The following is a 14,555-nucleotide window of genomic DNA, read 5'->3' on the forward strand; positions in this document are numbered from 1 at the left end:
TCTAAGTAAAGCTTTAATTGTTGTGTGCAATAGTTGTGTTTTCATAGAATGAATCAGATCTCAACTTATTTAAGCCACAGTGGCTGTAAATCAACCCAGAGTGTCCAGTTCAAGTTTGGACAGGGACCTTTTCAGTGTAATCAGGCTCTTCAAAAATGATCCAGGAGTGTGATTGCCTTCGTCTGGAGCTTTCAAGCCAGCGTCATGATCTTTCTTAGCGAGTGGATTTTGCCAAGTCGTCATCACGAGGCCATAATGTGCGTCTGTAGTCGTGATCATACACCTGAGCAAACTTATTTCACTGAGGAAGACGAGTGTGTGTCTGAAAACAGTTTATCTTTTAGTTAAGGTTTCTTTCTGCTCATTAAGCTTCGAGTGAAGACCTCCATGTGACTGCACAGAGCCGTTTAGAAAGAGCACATCGCTCGGATGTAAATTTGTGCTTGTTTCAAACGTTCCAGGATGTCAGTGAGTTTTCCCACAAGCTGCTCGACTGGCTGGAGGACGCCTTTCAGCTGGCTGCCAAAGGAAAGTAAGTTTAATGTCGTCCACATGCGTGTTTCTGCTCCTCTTCACTGGATGTCTGTCTGCCGAGTTACTTAAAAACAACCTCATGTTTGACTTTTAGTAACGCAGAAGACAAGCAGAACAACCCCATGGTCCAGCTGTTCTACGGCACCTTTGTGACGGAAAGAAAACACGAGGGTAAGAGTCCTGTGAGCGTTTCTGTCGCGTCGCTGTCACTGTAAATTCCATTCTCGGTTGCTCACAAGCGTTTGACTCCGTTCAGGGAAGACGTTGTGCAACATCGAGCAGTTCGGTCAGTATCCGCTGCAAGTCAACGGCTTCAACAACCTGGACGAGTGCCTCGAAGGTGCCATGGTGGAGAAGGAGATCGAGTCCCTGCATTCGGACCACGGCGTCACGTTGGGCCGCGAGGTGAGCAACTTCTACCAAACACGCTCGCTTGCTGTTTGTCAAAAAAAAAATCTCAGGGCCTGCTAAGGAAGTCGTGTGTTTTCTCTTGGTTTGCAGAGATGGTTCAAAAAGCTTCCACCAGTCTTGACATTTGAACTTTCTAGATTCGAATTCAACACCCAGCTCGGGCGCCCGGAGAAGATACACAAGAAACTGGAGTTTCCTCAGATCATTTACATGGACAGGTGAGTTTTGTACAGATAAAAACCTCATTCAGGTTTACTTTGGGGAAAAGGAGGAGCTTCTACAGTAGGTTAACTTTAAAGGAAACCAACTTTCTCCAACAAATTTATGGCATCAGATTCAAGGAGGGAAGAAAAAAACGAGGCTTCGGCTGTTTTTTCTGTGTCCAGATATCTCCACAAAAACATCGAACGGACCCACGAGAGGAGAGGAGAAGTGAAAAAACTCAAAGAGCAACTTGCAGTCCTTCAGCAGAAGCTTGAGTGGTGAGTAGAGGAATGTCCGTCTAACGAGGACAGATCTTGCTCTTATCATCTTTTTTTTATTCACAGTTATAAAAACTACGGCTCAGGACCGACCAAGTATCCTCTGGCTGACATGCTCCAGTTTGTGCTGGAGTTCGCCACCACCAAGCCCTCCAGCGTTTCCCCGGCTGAAGACTCGAGGCTGGCCACGTCTTCGCCGACTCCTGCAGGCCTCGGCCTCGGCGAAGGCATCAGCAAAGATACCAGGTGCTTTAAGCTTTTTCTGCCATTTCTATCCGGAACAAATTAATTAGTGGGATCTTAGGACTAAGATTGTCCCTTAATGGATGCAGGAAATCATTTATGTTCTCTGCTGATAACTCCAGTCTTATTTCAGCAGACTTAGTCATGCACCATATTTATGTATTATTGCTCTCTGTTGTGCAGTTTATTGCAGTATGTTGTGTAGTTTAGTTTTTCTGAGCAATATCTACCACAAGAGTCTTGTCTAATTAAAAAAAAATTATTTTGAGACACAGGTTGCTTCTATGCAACACTTCATAACTCCTCTTATAGTTTGAACCGATCATATTGAACAGATTACATTTTTTGTCCAAAAAAAAAAAGTCCCACAGCTGGATAAATATCTCTGACATTATTTTTTAAATTCTTCACATCTAAGTTGTTGCTTGAAAGTTACAAAGAACGCCAGAAAAAATCAGAAATTATTCTAATATTTCATGTGTGTGTTGAGAACTTGGCTGGACTGTACCATTATTAGCACCACGGGGGAGTCTTCAGTCAGCCACAGACTGAAGATTATGCAATAACTTCTCAGCTACTGTACACATGAGGTCTCAGACAACATAGTGTCTGTAAAACTATACTCATAGTGTTTGTCTTTGATGTCTTTCAGTTTATTTATTCAATTATTTAGTCCATTACTTCCTTTATTTTAATTCATTTATTAGCCTGTAGGCTATTTTTGAGCATTTATGTTATTATATAAACACTGCACACAGTCACACACCCTCTGGTTCAGGTTCGACTGCGTTGCTGACTCTGTGGCTGGATGTAGGCGACTCCCACAGGTGCTCAAGTGCAAAAAGCTGAAGTTGAATTTTTAAGCAACATCCCAAATATGAACAATTAAAACTTAAACTGTACACTTGTGGCAGTGGCTGATGGTGTAACCACCTGGTTTCCTCGCTCTCCTCAGTGAACCTGGGGAGTCAGATTCCTCGGAGGGGATGGTTTCCAGTGTTTCCAGTTGCCAGCGGACGCCTATATACAAGCCCTTCACCCAGTGCCGATGCCCCATCGACTGCCCGCCGCACCCGGCCCCCCACAGCATCACCGAAGAGGAGCTGCACTTTGTGAAAACCTGCCTGCAGCGCTGGAGAACCGAAGTAGAGAATGACATAAACGGTATGCTAATGAGCACGCTGGTAATACACACACTGACATCGATTTTAACGCTGTGTTAGATCCAGATTCAGTCATTTTTGCCTCATAGGAGAGAACACGGGCTCCAGTGCGCTGTGGTCACTGGATGGCCTGACGTTCAGAGCTGGACACGCATGTGCAGCGGCTTTATTTAGAGTTTCTTCACTGCAAACAGCTGCTAGCTCGGCTTCAAACAGGGTTCACGGGTGCGACGAGAGTGCAAGAGTCGAGCTGCGGACCGTAAAACCAAAATACGCACAGAGCAGAGAGGGGTTCTGATTCTCTTTGTCACTACAAGGAGCACCTTTTATTTTACATGCAGACATTTGAGCAATTTGTGATCAAGACAGATGACATGTTTGTCGCTATTTGATTTAACAACATGCATTAGAGACATCATCCAAACATGTCACACATATATTACAGCAAACGTCCTCACCCCTGGCTGCTGTCATAGTTGTCGATTACTGTACTTAATTATATTTATATTAGCACTAGCTGCAAAGTACTGTAGCAAAGAAAAGGCATCATAATGACAAAAATATTAATAATGAAAATAATAATAACAGAAACAAAAAGAAAAAAGTTAAATGAATTAAAGGAAAATAATTATAAACACTAAAATAAAAGAGAGTAATAATTTCAAATATATAATAATAATAATCGCCAATTATAGGACTAAATTATCTTAGCAATAACTACAAAATAGTGTGGCTCATAAGAAGCTAATAAGGAGGAAGAAGGAGAAGAAGAAGAAGAGACTTAAATGAAGTATTTATTATTATTTATCAGTTGTACTACTTAATTTAACTCATACGAGTACAATTTTTAAAGTAATATTAAATTATATATATAAATTAATAATAATATTTGCTGTTGTAAAAATTGCCAATTATAGTACTTAATTATATTAAAACCAACTAAAAAATAATGTGAAAAAGGTAAAAAGTAATAAGAGGAAGAACTAAACGCTAAAAGGAGTTAAATGAAATAAAACGAAATAAGAAGAAAATCATACATATTTTACAACAAACCACATCCTCATCTCTTGTAATAATTGTCGGTTGCAGTATTTAATTATATTTGCACTGACTACAAAATAATCTCACACAGAAAATGCAAAATATAACTAAACAAGAGAGGAGTTGAGAGAGGCTGCATAATATTAATAACAAAAACTAAAACGGAAAATTAGCCAAATGATATAAAAGAAGACTCAAATATAAATAAAAAGGGGTGGGGGGAGTTTCTCCAGATCATAGATTGTAAGATGAGAAATTTAAGAAGCAGAAGCCAAAGTTTGAATAATCAGCTGGTGCAAAATGTGGTTTGACGAAGAAATGACAGAATTTTTCTTCCACTTTGGTGCAATAAAACATCTGGTTTATAAATAAAATCAATGGTACAGGTCTGTGTGCTCCAGCAGCCTTTCCCATTCTGAGCCAAACCATATCAGTGTGTCTCTAAACTACACATCATTTTTGTATTATTAATTGTCGAAGTGTTTTCTTGTTCTTGGTGCGTCTGCTGCAGAGCTAAAGGCCAGCATCGACAGGCTCACTCAGACGCTCGAGGGCATGTACTCGGACAACAGCCTCTGCCAGGTAAGGCTCGTCTAATTTACTCTGACAAACGGCGATTCAATTACATATTTTACATCCAGAGCTGCGAAAAGCGCATCGGCCTGGATTAGATTAAACTTTATCGATCTCCGCGGAGAAACGAAACAATAATGTAATATAAACAGCGCGACAGAATACAAATAAGAGCAGGTCAGCCGAAGGTCACGCTGCAGTTAATTGAGAGCTGCAGCTTTTGTAGGGCCTCGGTTTTTGTTTGTTTGTTTTATACAGTTTCTTGACTTTGCTCTGACTTAGGTGCCCTACAGACTCCACGCGGTGCTCGTCCACGAGGGCCAGGCGTCGGCGGGGCATTACTGGGCTTACATCTACGACCACGCCAACCAGCGCTGGATGAAGTACAACGACATAAGCATCACCGAGTCGTCTTGGGAGGAGCTGGAGAGAGACTCCTTCGGGGGGATGACCAACGCCAGCGCCTACTGCCTCATGTACATCGACGACAGGCTGCCTCACCTCATCACAGGTACAACTACACATGTACAATACTGTACGGTACTGTACGATAGGATACGATAGGACATGATAAAATATGATGAGATAAGATAAGCTAGGATAGGATAGGATACGGTACAATGTGATAAGAAAAGATGCAATAAGATATGACAAGATAATATAAGTGAAGATGCAGTAAGATTTAATACGATAAGAGAAGATATGATAACATATGATATAATACGATGCGAATAGATGCCATAAGATACGGTAAGATAAGATACAATATGATAAGAAAAGATACAATAAGATATGACAAGATAATATAAGCGAAGATACAATACAATACAAAATGATTCGATAAGATGAGATACAATAAGATAAGATACGATGCAATATAATATGATATATAATACGATATGATAGGATAAGAAAAGATACAATAAAATATGACAAGATAATAGAAGCGAAGATACAATAAGATACAATATGATACGATAAAATGAGATACAGTAAGATAAGGTCTGATACAATACGATAAGCAAAGATACAATATGACACGATACAATACTATACGATAAAATATAAGATTCAATACGATAAGATACGATAAAATAAGATACAATTAAATACGATAAGATGAGATACGATGTGATACAATAAAATCTGATAAAATACGATACAATAATATACGATAAAATATAATAAGATTCAATACGATAAGATACGATACAATACAATAATATACGATAAGATATAATAAGATTCAATACGATAAGATACGATACAATACAATAATATACGATAAGATACCATACAATAACATAAGTGAAGATAAAGTACGATAAGATATGCTAAAACACGATAAGATGATAGGATACGATGAGACTGAAGTAGAAATTCAGATATTACACAGAACTAATGTGGAAAGTCACGATATTGCGCCGGATTCTTCTATATGTAGGAAAACACAGAGTCCTCCGTGAGTAGAATAAAAAAAGATGCTGCACGCATTCCTTTATATGTAGAAAGAAATGTATGTTAAACTATACTTAATAAATGTGCAAAATATTCATAACACACAGGTCTGGATGCCTTGATGTTGCAATCAAATGAAATATATCATAAAGGAATGTACAGCTAAAAAGATAAACGTGTTTGATCCCTCACTGGGATCATTTACATGTTGGAGCAGCCGAGGCATGAAAGAATCAAGGCAAGACTGAATAATGTACAATAAGGCTGAAAATAAAGATATAATAAAGACAATATAACATACAAGGCATGATGAAGTTACAGACGGATATGATAGGATAGATAATGTACCCAGCATTTCTGTTATTGCAGTTAAAAATGCTATTGAGAGAAAAGGTCAGTGTTAACATGATCTTACTACACATGAAGAGCCGTTAGACGACAGTTTTGCAATTTTCTTGTTGCTTTATATGGGAGCAAACAGTGTTTCATGATGTTTTAAAGGTAGAACATGAGTGTTTAGTTGTGTATTTCAGCTTCTGGTAGTGGGATACAGCACAGTGGATGTATGCACAGCAGGTATCCTTATTAAGAAGTTCTTATTTGCAAGCAGGAGGCAAGATTAAGGGTCACAAAATAGATCTTTATTCAAATTGATTTGGCCCCAACATGCCTGATTCAGTTAAGGTGGAATGAAAACCACACGCGTTAATGCAAATTATAGTAATTTCACTCTGTTTAAGTAAGTACTATTACATTGTTTTGAATATTAAATACATTTTAAGTACAGTTTTATGTTAAAAGTGCAGATTTGTATTGAATAATAAATCTACAGTAGTTTCTAATGTTCAGTGTGAACGCTTGAGGTCACTACATGAGTTTTATTGTGTAACTCCACTGACTAAAAATGCCTCCCGTTCAACCAGAAGACACAGACGACGAGACCGGCCAGGCGCTCCACGGCATGGACTCGCTGCCGCCCGTCCTCAGACGCTACGTCCAGGAGGACAACCGCTGGTTCCAGCAGGAGCTCAGCGAATGGGAGGAGCAGTTCTGCCAGACGGCCACCGCCCAGGAGGAGTCCACCACGGTGTCCGCAGAGCCCCCGAGCCCCGGTCTGGACGGCGTGCAGCAAACGCCCGTCGAGCCAGCGCCCCAGTCGGGACCGGCCGCTGAAGAGCCGGACCGGGAGGCTGCTTCAGAGACGCAGCCGGACCCGGAAGCAGAGAAGGATCCAGAACCCGAGTCCACAGAGAAGAGTGAAGGTCTGTAGAGAGTAAACGGGGATGAGATGTTTCTATAAACCTGCAGGAAAGATGCACAACAGGTTCCAGTTTCCATCTTGAAACATTCCTACACACTGGAAGTGTTTATATCATGACCTATAACCAGTTCATTAGAGCTGCTGCTAATTTGACTTTGCAAATCTTTCAATCTACATGTCGCCCACTGAACCACCAGGTCACATAAATGTGGCTTCTGATCTGATTTCTGATTCTGAAAATACTTTATAGAACTTTTTCCACATATGCACAAATAAGTATTGCCTACGTTTATTTAGTGGAAACAGGTCCGACTATCATGTGGACATTCTGTAGTATAAAACAGAAAAGTACAAAATCCAGCAAGACGTCAGTTTAGGCCTGAACTGGGACTTTTTTCTTGATGGGGGATACAATGACAGATTTGTGTTAAAAGGCTCCAAAATATAATAAATCCGTCAATAAATATATCTTGTTTTATTCACAGGAGAAGAGACTCAGAATAGAGATGAATCTAAACTTCGACAAAGGATTACTGCTTAGTTAGCCCATATTTGATTAAATTCCCCAGAAAAAGTAGGAAAACCATCTTATTAAACTGCCTATAAAAACGCTCTATCTGGTCGTGTCCAGGCATCACTTGTTGCTGATTTTCTGCAGAGCTTTCTCAGCTTTGTCAGACAGAAGCATCCACAGACTGACAGACTCGTATTATTGCTTACAAATGGCAGATAGGCCCTCTGCTATCAGATCAGATTAGATTATCAGATGATTTGATGAAGAACGTTTCCTTTCCTCTGTGCCGACTCTCTCTCCTTCTTTGACCCCAGAAGAGTCGCAGTTATCGCCTCCACCAGCAGAGAGCGCTGGCAGCCAGCCAGGCGACGCCAGCAGCGCCGCGGTCACCGACACCCTGGAGCCCAGCCAGAGCTCCACCTCAGCGGAGAAGGAGCTGCAGAGCCAGGTGGGCGAGTCCGCGACACCCCCCTCCACCCGGTCTGTGTGATATGGGTCAGAAATTCTAGGCCGCATAAATAGAGTGTGTACATCTGGGTCAAGGATCCCATTTCACCAGTTAGCATTGTGACGGAGATTCGGGCTTAATGTCAGCGCTGAGTGTCGAGTCGTTCGCAGATAAAGTAAAGGTCGCTGCTGCGGTCGATGCTGGACAGTCAGAGGCTTGTTCACAGCTAAATTGTGTCATTTATGCTTTAATTTTCTGTTTTTGTTGTGGTGAAAATATTAAATATAACATGTAATAAAAGCAGCTTTCTGTTTATTCATTCAGGATTTAGTCATCAGTCAGATCTGTCCAGGTTCATTCCTCACTTGTTCTTCTATAAATACTCATATTTTCATGAGGATGATAAAGTAGTACATAAAGACATGCTATTCAATCCCTTCTGGGATACTTAGACACCCTCAAATCCCTACAAATGCTAAACAGACGTGATGATGGCTTAATTAAAGGCCTAACGATGTGCATTGTCAGACTGCTGGCCCTGACGCAGAGCCCAGTAACGAGGCGCCGTCTGACCTCGGCGTGGAGAAGGACGAGGCGGAGGTGGGAGGCCTCGGCTCCGGAGCTGAAGGTGAGCCGGAGGCCTCCGGAGACGCTGCCGATGTCGGGCAGGGAGACGAGGAGCAGCGGCAGGAGGCTCCGGCCAGACAGCGACAGACCGAGAACGAGGTCTCGGAGGTGGAGATCCCCAACGTGGGCCGGATCATGGTGAGGGCCGACGCCGACGGATACAATGAAGAGGTAAGAGCACCGTGAGGCAAGAGTTCAGCTGCTTATACTTATGCTATAGTTGTAGCTGCATCATTGTTTTAGCTCCCAAATATAAAGTACACTGTAGAATTTACAGGTAGCATTTCTTGGTTTGCTTGCAGGCAGTGTGCAGTGTCTCATTTCTTTCCTGCGTTGCTGTGTTCCTCCCCAGATGATGCTGACTCCAGCGATGCAGGGAGTCATTCTAGCCATAGCCAAGGCAAGACAGACGTTTGACAAGGAAGGCCCCGAGGCAGGCCTCATCAGGGTACGTCACACTGAACACTGAATTACAGCAAATCCCTGAATGACTGATCTGCTTCTGTTCAGCCGAAGACAATTTAATTGTTCGCTTTTTTTTTTTTCTAACTACAGTTTTGGATATTTATTTATTAAAGTCCAGACATGAAACACAAAACTATGCGTTTTGAGGAACTGAGGGTCAGAGGTTTTTTAAAGACGTCTGTAACTGATAAAGACTTTAATTACCATCAACCGCAGTGTTTCAGCTTTAAGATTACAACATCAAAAAGAAGACAAGCACCTTAACCTTGTCTCTTGACCCGTGAAACCAAGCATTCTCCACATTTTACCGACAACAAAACTATCATCACGTTGGTATTTGTTTGCCATCTATGAGCATTTTGGGAAACTGAGACATTGCAATTCCTCCGCGGCTCTTTCAGGCCTTCCACGAAGAGTATTCCCGCTTGTACGAGCTCTCCCAGGAGGAGGCCACGCCTCAGGAGGACGCCCGTCTGCAGCACGCTCTGGTCTACTTCTTCCAGAACAAAGCGCCCAAGCGTATTATTGAGAGGACGCTGCTTGAGCAGTTTACCGACCGCAACCTCAGCTTCGACGAGAGGTGAACGCAGATAACAGCCGAGTGGCTCCGTGATGATTGCTGGACGTGTGTGTGTGTGTGTGTGTGTGTGTCGTGTGTGTAGGTGTGTGTGTGTGTGTGTGTGTGTGTGTGTGTGATTGGATCAAGTTGTCAGAAGTTGTTTCATGAGAATACACATGAGTTGTTGTCACAATCTAAGATGAAACTGGCACTAAAGAAGAAAATGTACAACGAAACCAGAGATAAGAGAGAATCGTCTCTAGGATATATGTATATTAGGGATGCACGATATATCAGCGACCACATTGGTATCGGCCGATATTAATGTTTTTTCCAATATATCGGTATCGGTCCGATGAACAAATTTAGCTGATGTGAAAAACCGATGATTGTCAAACATCAGCGCCTTCGCCTTTACATCTAATATTGCTGCTATTTCACAGATGTTTTTACTTAAATGGTCTTTAACGCTAAATACGTTAAAATATGTTTAAATTGTTTTACTTTTGTTACATAATAAAGAAGACTATGTGGTCTAATTTGGACTTTTTTTGAATAGTTTTCTCACAGTGCTTGCTTATACTCATTTTTCATTGTGAACAAAAATTGAATATTGACATCGGTAATATCGGCAATATCGGCAATATCGGTTATCAGCGATATCAGAATTCCTAACATCGATATCGGCCAGAAATTTTAACATTGTGCATCACTAATATATGTATAGTAAAATATAATAAAATGTGTAATAAAAACAAGTTGTGAGGCGAAATAAAAAACATTAGGGGACAAGATAAGACAGCTTTTGTTTTTAAGTACAGAGGAAGAAGTGCAAATATAAGAGTCTATTAGAAGAAGTGGGGGTTAACTTATTATTCTTGTGACGACAGCTCACTGGATGTATTCAGAACTATAAAACCAGTAGCTGTGGCTGATGGTGCTCGTCTGGATATTGCACATTGCTGGACATAAAGTAACGGCTTCAGGTGGTGCAACAATGACGTACAGAGGGCAGCTGCATGTGAACATGTAGGTTCAGTAAATAAATACCAGGTGCATAAGGTGCAGATTCCAGATTCTGTAAATGAACAGTGAGTTGATTAAGTGAAAGTCAGTTTGGCAGAGTTCAGTTCTCTTACGTCTCTGCAGTAGAAGCTGTTTTTCAGTCTGTTTGAGAGGTTTCTGTCTTACATTTATGTGCACAGAGGAGTGAGTAAAGGGGCTTGATTGAGCAGAAACACTGCATGCAGCGTGCATGTTCTGCCATCTAGTGTCCGGAGCTGAGACCTGCAGCTTTTGTTCCTCTCAGTGCGGTTAAACCTCCTTTTTGTCCATGCAGGGCCATCAGTATCATGAGGGAGGCCCGAGCCAAGCTGCGCCTCATTAAACCAGAAGACATGGACATGGATGAATACCTGGTACTGTCTGTGGCCTCAATGGGTTCTGTGTTAAGAGCTCCCACGACTGTCTCAATCCACATTTAGCTTATTTTCTCTTGTACATTATTCATGTTTCTGGAGTTAATCTGTTCCACATTCACATATTTAGAGTGGAAATCAGTCTGCTGCTGTTGATCGCTTTAATTTCAGGGACGACGTAGTTAATCATCAATATGCACGTACAAAAAATATATATATATATTTTTTTAGACAGATATTTCTTTTAAAAAAATGTCATCAGATCCACCTCATTGAACAGAAATAGTCGAAAAATGCACCAGAAATGTGAGCATGCACTTAAAAATAGAAGTTTATTAGATTAAATAAAGGTTGTTACCACTGGATAAACCTCAGTGATAAAACGTGTCACTGTTAAAGTTGATCTGTGGACAAATTTGACTTTTTCTTGCAAAAATTTCCAACAACAACGACTTCTACCCATACAGCATGTGGTGTCAAACAGCCTGAACGTCTGTCAGATGTCACCGCGGCTTTGTGTTGAAGACTGCGTGGCCATAAAACCGCATTATTGTGTGGCTGTCGCCGCTTTATGATTATGTTGAGGACATTAAATCCCTGATGTGACGGGTTTATTTGGACCTGCACGGTTGGAAATCCAGCAGGAAGCGTGTAAACCCAGTGACATTTGGACACACGGGAGTGAGCGCCGCTATTCCGCCGGTGGAGCGATGGAGGCACCGATCACAGCCGAACCGTTTCCTACAATAATGTGGTGGAAATTTAACACCAAACTAACAGTCGTCCTCAGATTTATTAATCCCCTTCTTTTAAAGAAAATGCAAAATTCACAATAGTCACTCAAATAACTAGAAACTGAAAAAAGTAGTAATAAATAAAAAATTGCTAAATTATAATTTAGTGAAATAAGATGTTGCTTTTGAATTTTGGTTGAAAAGAAAAATTGGGGAAAAAAAAGTCCTAGACAAATGAGAGCACTTTGCTGATGAGCAGCGGGCCAGAATCCAAAAACCTGTCATTACTTTTATCAATTTCAACTTATTTCAGTGACAGCTCTTTATTTCTTTCTTTACTGGGAGGGTAGGAACACATCTGAGCACCACTGTAGGTCTTGTGATATTCTATATTCACTATAATATCACAATAATGTCATCTTGCAGAGTTTATTCCTCCATTAATCTACTGAAACACATCAATGAGCCACACTGCGTGAAACTGTGTTCTGAGTTGATCCTGCTCACACCATGCAAGCTGGTGCAGTTAAATACAATCACCAGCTGTTTTAGAAATATGACATTGATGATTTTTAATAGTATTTGTCTGTTTAAAAATGTTATATCTCTATTTAGAAGCACTGATCCTGGAGCTGAGCGCCATAATCAGGACAATCAAGTCAGAATGTAGCGAGAGATGGACTCGTCTGTGGCTGGTTTTGGTTTTTTAGTCGTTAATTTACAATAATAAGAATGTAGAATATTTCCAACTCCCTTTCAAATCAAACAGTCGTGCAGAGACCTGCAGCCCTCCGTTCTGAACCACCGCTGGAAAAAAGAAAAAAAAGAAAAGGAGCAAATGAGGTAAACGTTGTTTATTCTGTGTGTCTCTTCACAGCAGTGGCACGACGACTACAGGCTGTTCAGGACGGTGTTTGTCTACCTGCTGACCGGGCTGGAACACTACCAGCATGGGAAGTAGGTGTCGCACAAGCGGACCAGCGTGAGTCCGTCTGACTCCACCGCTGAAGCTCAGCACAAATAAAAGCCACACATCAGTGTAGAGAGGCAGAGAAACTTTAGACTTGAAGAACAAAGCAGTGCCTCAGATAGAATGAGGAGTCGTACATTTCTTGATGACGTTAACATGAATGTGAACATTTTAACTTTGGCTAGTGTTAGCATTTAGCTCAGAGCTTGTTCCCCTACAGCAGGGGTCTCCAATCCTGGTCCTCGAGGGCCACAATCCTGCATGTTTTAGATGTTTCCCTTCTTCCAACACACCTGGTTCAAATGATCAGGATCGTTATCAGGCTTCTGCAGAGCTTGATGATGAGCTGATCATTTGAATCAGGTGTGTTGGAAGAAGGGAAACATCTAAAACATGCAGGATTGTGGCCCTCGAGGACCAGGATTGGACACCCCTGCCCTACAGACTAACATTGACTGTGTTGTGCCTTTACCCTCTTTGAATGCTAAAAAACTTTAAATGACATTCGAGAGCTTATTACTGAACTAACAGTAAACATGATGAGTGTTCTGTAAGAATACCAGACATGAAGCAGATTGAATTTGTGACCGATAACCTGACAGAAATGCACATTGTGACTGTAAATCCATGTGTTTCTACTGGTTTTAATGACGCCTGAATGACATGCTGACTGACTTCTTGGTAACTACACACATTTTTGTTGTTTGCTGCAGGATGCGTGAGGCGTTGAACTACTTGGCCCACGCGTACGAGACCAACGGCAGCCTGCTGAAGAACGGAGAGAAACGCGGCGTGGACAAATCTCTCATTTCAGTTTACAGGAGGAAGTGTCTCACTGTGAGTAGAGAAGCTCTCAAAAACAATGAAAACTAAACAGTTATCTAGAAGAAGTGCATCGTTCGTGCAGAAGCGCGTTTGACCTGCACTAGTGGACAGTTTCGGGGACGTCCTCTGAAAACCATCGCTGTCAGTCTGAGGTTTTTGGATTGTATGACTTGGCTTATTGTTTATAAAGTGCAGTCAGACGCTATTAGGACAATATTCGACTTGCATCTTCTTGGGACTCCAGTATATTGAATTTGACACGGTGACCGTTAAGTGGACGTTCAGAATTCCTCCTTGAGCTTATGAGCTTTTGATTGCATCACTTTAACTTCAGCAAGTCCTCAAGGTGCTCAGGTGAGAAAACTGAGGCTTCCATAAGCTGAGGAGGTTCAGGTGATCAGACTGTTTTCTTACAGCGTTTTGTTCTGACTGTGCATCTTAAAGACTCCCTCCAGACGTGTGAAAACACTCTGCTCAGAATAATCATTTGTCTGAGATGTTTGTTTTACAAATAATACGTTAAAAATGAGTAAAAGTATATTTACTCCTTCCCCGTTGAAACATCCACAACTTGTGAATACACAGACGTGGTTCATAAACTTCACTAGAAACCTTGCATGAGTCCAAACTTCTGCGTCTCGCTTTCGATGGACTATTTATTCCTCACTGTTGATATTCTTCTGCTGATCAAATGCAAGAATTCATGATAAATATTCAAAATGTTAGCGTTCCAGTGAAACTATTGGTGCTCTTCCTCTGTTACTTGAGTCAAAGTTCCAACCTACCGGCACAAATTTGACACCTACTGGACTGCAGAGTGTCCTACATT

General features: G+C 41.3%; 1 protein-coding gene across 4 annotated transcripts in view; it reads left to right on the forward strand.

The window, feature by feature from the left end:
- Positions 1-14,555, forward strand: part of usp28 (ubiquitin specific peptidase 28) — a 29,061-nt gene that overhangs the window by 11,483 nt on the left and 3,023 nt on the right. For 2 of the 4 annotated variants that reach the window (XM_008279096.1, XM_008279097.1), the window contains exons 8-24: positions 462-532; positions 629-705; positions 791-939; positions 1,036-1,163; positions 1,332-1,427; positions 1,494-1,673; positions 2,626-2,834; positions 4,386-4,456; positions 4,730-4,958; positions 6,829-7,167; positions 7,995-8,128; positions 8,657-8,926; positions 9,108-9,203; positions 9,622-9,800; positions 11,119-11,197; positions 12,809-12,888; positions 13,615-13,738. In XM_008279096.1, the coding sequence (XP_008277318.1) occupies positions 462-532; positions 629-705; positions 791-939; positions 1,036-1,163; positions 1,332-1,427; positions 1,494-1,673; positions 2,626-2,834; positions 4,386-4,456; positions 4,730-4,958; positions 6,829-7,167; positions 7,995-8,128; positions 8,657-8,926; positions 9,108-9,203; positions 9,622-9,800; positions 11,119-11,197; positions 12,809-12,888; positions 13,615-13,738 (2,511 nt within the window). The remainder of the gene's footprint in view (positions 1-461; positions 533-628; positions 706-790; positions 940-1,035; positions 1,164-1,331; positions 1,428-1,493; positions 1,674-2,625; positions 2,835-4,385; positions 4,457-4,729; positions 4,959-6,828; positions 7,168-7,994; positions 8,129-8,656; positions 8,927-9,107; positions 9,204-9,621; positions 9,801-11,118; positions 11,198-12,808; positions 12,889-13,614; positions 13,739-14,555) is intronic. The other 2 variants (XM_008279098.1, XM_008279099.1) reach the window with 2 other exon arrangements.

The sequence above is a fragment of the Stegastes partitus genome, unplaced genomic scaffold (genome assembly GCF_000690725.1).
Source record: "Stegastes partitus isolate 25-593 unplaced genomic scaffold, Stegastes_partitus-1.0.2 Scaffold144, whole genome shotgun sequence".
Taxonomy (NCBI): domain Eukaryota; kingdom Metazoa; phylum Chordata; class Actinopteri; family Pomacentridae; genus Stegastes; species Stegastes partitus.